The 8439-nt window shown below is 45.6% G+C and overlaps 1 protein-coding gene across 1 annotated transcript in view; it reads right to left on the bottom strand.

Moving 5' to 3' along the window:
• Positions 1-2044: 2044 nt before the first annotated feature.
• Positions 2045-8439, bottom strand: part of KCNH5 (potassium voltage-gated channel subfamily H member 5) — a 172520-nt gene continuing 166125 nt past the window's right edge. Inside the window, exon 11 of the mRNA XM_086613018.1 lies at positions 2045-2992. Coding sequence (XP_086469144.1) covers positions 2045-2992 — 948 coding nt within the window. The remainder of the gene's footprint in view (positions 2993-8439) is intronic.

The following is an 8439-nucleotide window of genomic DNA, read 5'->3' as shown; positions in this document are numbered from 1 at the left end:
TTGCCACTACTGTAAATGATGATTTGTTTTGTTTTTGTTTTTGTTTTTGTTTTTTTTCAGTTTTTCAGCGATTTAGTTTAGTTCAGTTTCCTAATGTTAGGTAATGCATCTGGTATTGGTGTTTGGTAAGGATGCCCACTAATTATAAATATGTATTTACCTGATTGATAGTGATGCCTTGTGGTACACAGAATCATAGAATTGTAAAATCAAGTCCAACCACTAACCTAACACTGCCAAGTCCATCACTAAACCATGTCCCTAAGCGCCACGTGTTTTACTACAGGCACTTCTGAAAACACGAGATCTTGATGCAAGAGGCCATCTAAGTGTGGTGGGGAAATCCTTCCCTGAAGGAGCCATTGCACCCTGCTGGGCTGACCTCAAGCTGTACCAGTTAACAGCTCTGAAGCTGTGATGGCCATTTCTGCTGTGCATCGCATGTGGCTGGATTCTCAACCAGTGCAAACAGAGAGGCAAAAAACCCCACCATGCTTAGGTGCAGACCGAGGCAGGGCCCAAAATCTGAGCTCCAAACGAGAAAGAACACGATGCAGTGCAAGAGCCTGCCCTGATGTAGCCCTGCGAAGCCAGCAGCGCCGCGTGGAGGATGATGCTCCAGCCTAGGTGGTGGAGATGGGGTCTGAGCATGGTTCAAGACTGGGACATGATGATGGAAGTCAGCTAAGAGGAGGGTGAGAGCACCTGACAAAGACCTAAGGGCCTTAGTATACATAACAGGCTGTGTGGGCGCTGCAAGCCTGCTCCTGGTGTGCCCCTCCCCATGCACTGAAACCTTCCACAATTCCAAGACAAGAGCAGTGGGCAGCACCCTATGGAGGACTTCATCTCCCAACACCCCCGCCACTCTCCCACCCAAACATTATCATCCAGGTGCCTTGGACTAAAGGGAATTTCATCCTGACTGGTTATTTTCTCTCTGTCTCAAAGGCAGTTGCAGACTGATAAATGTCTTCAGAAAAGAGAGTGGAGGGTGATTAACTGCAGCCTTTTAACTTCAGGCTTTCAAACCTGCTCACATGGCTCCCGAGGAGCTGAACTACAATTGTTCTCTCCCTTGCTCAGACCTCGTGCAAAGTCTTTCTGCCAGGGGCAAGGCGGGGGACAGCGGGAGAGCAACCTCAACCCTGCAAAAACGGGACATCCTAATGAAGATACTGACAGAACCAGACACCGTCGCTGAGTGCTGCAAAGAGAATCTACATAATGTTACTTTAACAGTTCAGTAACAATGGCATCTGTAAAAGGAGGCTTTCAAGAAAGAAGTTACCCCCAAACACACAGGGACTGCAGCTGAGAGAGTTTCTGTTAGTTTCATTACATAAATCACCGTTATTATTTCTTACTTACGATGTTAAAAGAGCAGGAGAATACTTGAAACAAAAGGCTGTGCATGCACAATACCCACACGAATAAATTCCAGTGATCCACCCCAGCACCGGACACGGTGCCCTTCCCTGGTCACTGACCCGAGCCCTCCCTTTAGGAGAAGGAGGGGAATTCATCACCAAATATACAGTATATTGTAATGGAATGATACCAGGAAACAATACTAATTGGAATCTGGACGTGTCCTCCATGTGGTCACGTTAATCTACTGTTTAACTCGGCAGGAAAGAGTGAGGAAACAAAAGCTCAATTCACCCAGCCTGAGATCAAAACTGTCATGGCAATATTCGCAGGTTAGACCCTGATTCTTTAAATAGTACATTGCCTTTGTTAAACAAAAGTCATTCTTTTATTACATCATAGAGATTATAAATAAATGTAAAGTGTGCATGCAGTCAACTGCATATTATACAAGCAATATCTATGTTAATAATTGTTTTCTTTGGCAGGCCAGAATCCAGCTGGACATGCAATATTTACATATCAAAATCCTTGGTGTGTTCAAGTCATATTGGATGCAAGTGAAAATATATATGTATATATATTTACTGTATACACACACACATATATATGTATAAAGGTATATATACACCTCTGCATATATACTGTATACATATATACACATAGGTATATGCTAAAAGTGGATTTCATCTTTTTCTGATTCAGGTGATGCAGGCCTTGAAACACTAAAAATATCCTGACAGGGTATCTGGGAGGGCCGCTGGGGTGATAAGTGAGATGTGGGGGAAGAGATCTGGGGTACGTTCTTTTCGGACAATATTTTTAAAATTTCTGCCACCTGCTTTTCAAGGGCAGCCATCCTACTGCTTAGCAGCTGGATATCTTCTTTGAGTTCATGCTTGACTTCCTGCAGAGTGGTTTGTAAGGCCTGCTCAGGAATAGGGTAGAAAGGATGCCTAGCATCAGCCTGAATGGGGCTGTGCTCCAGGGGACTGCGAGTCTCACCAGCTTTATCCAAGCGAAGGTCACTTTTTGTTATTCCACTGTCACAAGAGTCTGTTTTCCTCAGTGGGTTTTTATTTACACCGTTCTCTGAGTCATTGCACTTGGGGTCGTCCGACAGCAACCCCATGGACTCAGCCTTTGTGACGTTGTTCCAATCCTCCTTCTTCTCCTCATGGGTTCCCATTGTGTTCTTCAGGCGAAGCCACCCTTTCCCATTCCCATTTTTCATCCGCATAGGACTGTTTACTTTCAGACATTTTTGGTCTCCATTTCCATTTGGCTTGAGCTCCATCGCATCCCTGTTGTTCTGCTTCACAGCCTCACTGGTTTTCATGTAAGCCAGGGACGTCTGGATAGGGGTGATCTGAGACACGGTGACCACGCTGGTACCTGTGATGGAGGCCCCGTTCTGCACGCTCCGGCTTTCCACCTGAAGCTGGTTCCGTTCTGGATCGATGTGGGTTGAGCCTTGGTTACGCATCTCCTTTTGCTGTTTGAATTTCTGGAAGAGTTTCCGCACGGGGTGGTCCACTGGGATGCTCAGCGTCACCTCGTTCTTCTGGCGCAGGCGCTCCTCTTCTTCCTTCTTGACATCGCTGATCTTCCGGAAGATGATCTATGGGGGACATAACCACAAGAAAGTCGGTACCCAAAAGACATCATATAGGGCAAACGGTACTGGGAGATGAGGAAACATCATGGCCCCACTGAGAGAACAGCCATGTCTCCTTCCAAATTTCTTATAGTGAATTTAAATGGACCTGATTAAAGCATAATAACCACAGATACATGTCACTGCATAGATGGGATAGACACACACACTTTCTTAAAAGTATGGATTAAAAGTGACTTTCACCTTTATTTTTGATGCAGAAGATAGAGCTTTGAAGAATTAAAAATATCCCAACACCAACAGAAGGAAAGAAACTGAATAAAGAGAAGAAAGAAAGTGAACCAGAATCCAAATATCGTGAGACTTACCTACCCATTACTCACACTCATACCTGCTCCATCGCTATCCTTAGTACAGATCAAAAGAAAACAGTAATTCAGTGGAGACTACACAGCTGTAAGTTTAACTCAACACACACACCTTTCCAGGGACTGAAAAATCCAAACGTGCTCAGTACTTTTTAGCTTTGCTTCTTGCTAGTTTTATAACAGTGGCTGGAGGGTGCAATTAGGTTCCCCATGAGCCTTGTTGTGTGGCTTCACACAGCAACAGGAGCGTTTCCTAGAGAGTTTGTATGTCTAATATGTGTGGGTGTACTGGAAGCACCAAGAAGCACCGTAACAGGGGTGTGAGATTACAAAACCCAGCAACATCCACTGTTTCATGATGCCATGCCATTTAACACTGCAGTTATTTCACCCTGCAGCATCTCTCAGGCCTCTACAGAAAAAGAAATCTGAGGCTCAAGTTTTGGAAGGATCCACAAAGAAAAAAAAACCATTCTGTTGATTTTATGCATGTTACTCATCTGAAATGTTGGGGTTTTTTCAAGGTTCATCCAGTTTGAATGTGGGACTGAGGCAGGATAGGGAAACTCTGGTTCTCTGGATGACGATACTAAAGTGAAAAGCAGCACGTGATTAAATACAAATATGGACTATGTAGGGATAGTGTTGATAAGAAAAGTAAAAGAAAGCCCCTGTAATACAGAAACAAATCCCCATGACAGTCAGATGTAGCTTTTGAAGTATCTGTTTCAGTACCTGTATTGCAGTGTCTAACTACTGTTTATAAAAAGGCTTCTCGTGCCTGTCCATATTTGCAAAGAAATAGTTGCTTTCAAGTCTCACGTATTCAGAAGTCAGCAGAGGAGTGCCACGATGGCCACAGCTCCTTCCCTGCATGAATCTGGGATGAGCTGGACTTCAAAGCTTCGTTAGAGAGCTTTCAAACGCAGTAAATAATATATCCTCGCGTGCTGCTGATAGATGCAGCTGCTTGTAATCATTTGGAAAGTTAACATGTTTATTAGAAGCCCAGTTTAAAAAATAAAAAAGCAACAGAGAAACATGGAAGATACTTTCATCTGATTCTTCTGACCTAGATGCAGCGACATGTGCTCATTTGGAAGCTCTCCTTCATCTTCATTAGCAACTCATGGAGCAACTCCCTTGGACAAGCCACTGGGGACCGCAAATAAATGCAAGAGAAGTTGCCCTTGATTCAAAATTAAGTGATTACATTTAATTGAAGCCACGTTCTCTAAATGAAGATTTGGAAGGTGGGTTGTGTTGTTTTGTTTGTGCCTTTCTTTCCCTGGAAGGCAGCGTGGCACCTCTGGCAGATGATGCAATGCTGAAAGCAACCAGCTGCAAAGGATGTGTCCCCAAGGTGTGTCTCAGAGAAGATGGCCGGTTCCTCTGCTGGTCTCCCCGTCTGGCTGTGCTGGTCTGCCCTGTGATGTGCCAGGCCAGAATGGCTGGGTGCCTGAAAACATCTGGGGTGGGGAAAACATCCTCTACTCAATGTTTTCCTGCTCTGTGGCCATGACCCGACTTCACAGCTTGAGCATCCTCCTCTTCCTCAGCCAGCTCGTGCCTGGCAGATGTTGGCTGGAGGCAGCCAGGGATGCTGCAAGGCAGGCAGCTGCCTGCAGCCTGGCAGGGGCTCGCAGCGCTCCCGTGTCCAGCGCAGCAGTGAAGGTAACTTTGGTAACTCCTGTCCTGCCAGCTGTTTATAAAGACCAGGGCGACAACAACAAAGACCGCAGCACCAGTTTTTGATTCCTCGTCAAACACTCGCCCTTCACTGAAAACTACCCTCATCTCCTTGTTTTTTTTCCCAGTCTACTCTTGTTCTTTCATCTCTCCCTTTTCTCCTCTCAGTTCAAAACTTCTCCTGTCAGAGGTTATCTCCCTGCACAGAATATAATTACCCGTGTCTGCTGCTGCTGCCTTCTGTAGCAGAAAAGCCAAGACTTGGCTAATTTGACACTGCCTGTACCTCACGCTCCTGAATTGGGCCCTTCCGAAAGCCACAAAATTACTTTGTTTTTCTCTGCCGGACGCTTCGCCCCAGAACCACTTGGCCAGATGTCACTCGGATGAGCCGAGCCCACTGGCATGGGGAGTCTGAGCCCGAGCGCCGCTGTGCTGCAGCACAGGGCCAATGCTCTGGGGAAAGCTGAACGCGTCCCTGCTGCAGGGATGGGTGGTCCAGGTGACAAACACCATCAGATCCGCAGTGCAAATCTCCTCTGACCAAGTAAGACCAAAGACTCAGTAATCACTCACAGCTGTGGGGTTTTTCCCCACTTTATGCCCATGCAGTAGAGAAGACACACTCCCAAAGCCTGCTGCCACCTTCTCAGGAGGAGAGGTTCCTTCAGCCTCTTGCAGGACACAGGCAGGAGCCCAGCAGAGCTCTTCCATAAATCTTTTCCTTTTTCTCTGCTTGGGACAGGAAGGTGCTACACCCTGGAACGATTATGGGCAGCTCTTTTGAAGAAGCAAAGCTGCTGCACTCGAAATTAGCACAGAAAATGCCCAGGGACTTGGAAATCCACGGGTTAGCTGGGAGTCAAGAATTCCGGATTGATCTACCTTGGTGGAGCCGCATTTCCAAGGGAGCAAAGGTGGGCTGACGCACAGTCCTGCACCCACCCTCCCCTCGGCTTGCTCATGAAACCTGGATGTGTTCACAGGTGTTGGCTATTTTGTTTTTCACTCTGAAATCCATAACCATGCAGACCCTCATATCCCAGCTGACACAGTGAGATTACAGCACTTTGGAGACCAGGGTCTTGGTCCTCGTTCACCCACTGAACTACTCTGTCACCACGACAAAAATGTTTCACCCCTGCGTCACCCCACGGAGACTGCGGAGACTGTCCTGTCTTCAGGATGTCCACCCTAAACCAAGGGAGCACTACGCCTAGCACAGCAGGGATCCAGTCTTGGTCAGGTCTACTTGGTATTGTTAGAATACGTACAAGTAAAGGAAAAGAAAGATCTTCTTATACAGACAAAGAACTGGGAAAAAAAAAAGGAGATGTGAATCCTAGCAGTAATAGTTGTTTCTCGTTACCAAATGTTTCCATATTAGGAATTTTTTCATGCGGTTGGATTTAATCCACTTCCACAGTAGCTTAACCTAAGCCAGAATAGGATTAAATATGTTTACATGGAGACTTAATTCTATTAATGTCTAATAACTATTACTGGCTATTTTTCTCTATAAATAAGAACAGAAAACCACTCCATGCAATCTGACATTCCTCAGCAAATTGGGAGAGGCTTATTTTGAAATCTTAAATTGGATGAGCTATCTCAGTTGTCCCTGACCCCTTTCAGAGAGGTTACACATAGGCCTGTCCAAATGTATGTCCCAGGAACAGACACAACCCCCAAAGGAGCTAATGAGAAGAAACTGAATTAACTGTGTGCATAGCACATCTCAAGGAGCAAAGAGCCATGCCCCAGTCTCATGGCAAGTGCTAATTAAAGTGATGGAGATTCAGTGTAGGACTTCATTTCCTTTACGGATGGGATTGTGAAAGACTGCTCGGTGCAACACAAATCCTGTCTCTTGAGACCAGGATCTTGTTTTGCTTACTCTTAATGTATTTGTTTTGGGAAGGAGGGGGAACAGAGGTGACATTGTGTCATGGTTTAACCCAGCCAGCAACCAAACACCATGCAGCTGCTTGCTCAGTCTCTTCCCACCCCTGGGGGATGGGGAAGAGAATCAAAGGGGTAAAGAGAAGGAGCCTCACAGGTTGAGATAAGAACAATTTAATAATTGAAATAAAATAAAATTAAAAGTAATAAGGATAAAAATAGTAATAAAAAAATAACAGAATACATGAATGAGTGATGCACAATGCAATTGCTCACCGCCTGCTGACCAACACCCAGCCCGTCCCGGGCTAGTGACCCCGGAGGAGAGAAATCCCGAAACCACAATCCCGGAAGAGAGACAGAGCTTCCCAGCCAACCTTCATCTATATACTGAGCATGACATTGCATGATATGGAATATCCCATTGGCCAATTTGAGCCTAAGCCCAAATCCTAAGCCCAGAGTTGTGGGCCCATTGTTCCAGCTATGCTCCCTCCCCGCTTCTTGTGCACCTGCACACTAGCAAAACATGGGAAATTGAAAAGTCTTTGATTTCTTAGCAACAACTAAAAACATCAGTATGTTACAAAATTCTTCTCATACCAAATCCCATACTAAATCCCAAACACAGTGCTATTCTAGCTACTAAGAAAAGAATTAACTCTATCCCAGCTGATACCAGGACACATTAATCATTGAGCTGGCAAAGGTTAAGTAGAAGTTAACTGATGGCCAGCCCTGGAAACTGAAGCATTATTTGGGTTATCTATGAGGCAGGCACAGAGGAGACAACAGCAACCTGGGATTCTCCATTTGATCTTAACCCCAACCTCCTTTCCCTCCCCTCTGTAGCAAGAGGTAACTTGGCTGATTGCAAACTCAGCCCATCACTGCTTCCAACGAGGGACCTTACCAAAGGTACTGGCAATGGGTACATCACTGCTGGAGCAGCTCCCGTGAGGTACCAGCTTGTATGACCAAACCCAAAGCCAAATGCGGACGAGGGCAGCAGCAATGAGAGGTCGGGGAGCCAGCTCAAGAGTGAGACACACACAAGTTCTCCCATCTACTGCTGAATTAATCGGTAAAGCTGCAGCCTTTCCAGATGCTTTGAAATGCATTCCTTGTCTCTTGCCTTTTTTTGTGCCAGTACTGTGAAAATCATGCCTCCATGACCTTGCTCTGTTCACAAAGACCCCTTAATAAGTGATTCCAAGGACAATACGTGAATGGATTAAAGAACTGGTAAAAGTCTTGAAGAATTACAGTGAGTTCATAGAAGCGGCAAATATTTGACCAGAGATCATCCTATCCTGTTCCCAGAACATCCTATGCCATTGTCAGTGGCGTTCAATACACACCTGCCACTCACCATGGAAATTCACAGAAACATTTAACGGTATAGCAAAAGGGCACACAGTTGTCATGGTGATGAATATGGCAGGTGAGCACCAAGTGAGAGAGCGGGAAAGCCACACAAGCCCTTCAATG

The sequence above is a fragment of the Tauraco erythrolophus genome, chromosome 6 (assembly GCF_009769465.1).
Source record: "Tauraco erythrolophus isolate bTauEry1 chromosome 6, bTauEry1.pri, whole genome shotgun sequence".
In the NCBI taxonomy this organism is placed as follows: Eukaryota; Metazoa; Chordata; class Aves; order Musophagiformes; family Musophagidae; genus Tauraco; species Tauraco erythrolophus.
The sequence above is the reverse complement of the archived record's forward strand: the minus strand, read 5'-3'. Positions and strand labels throughout refer to the sequence as shown.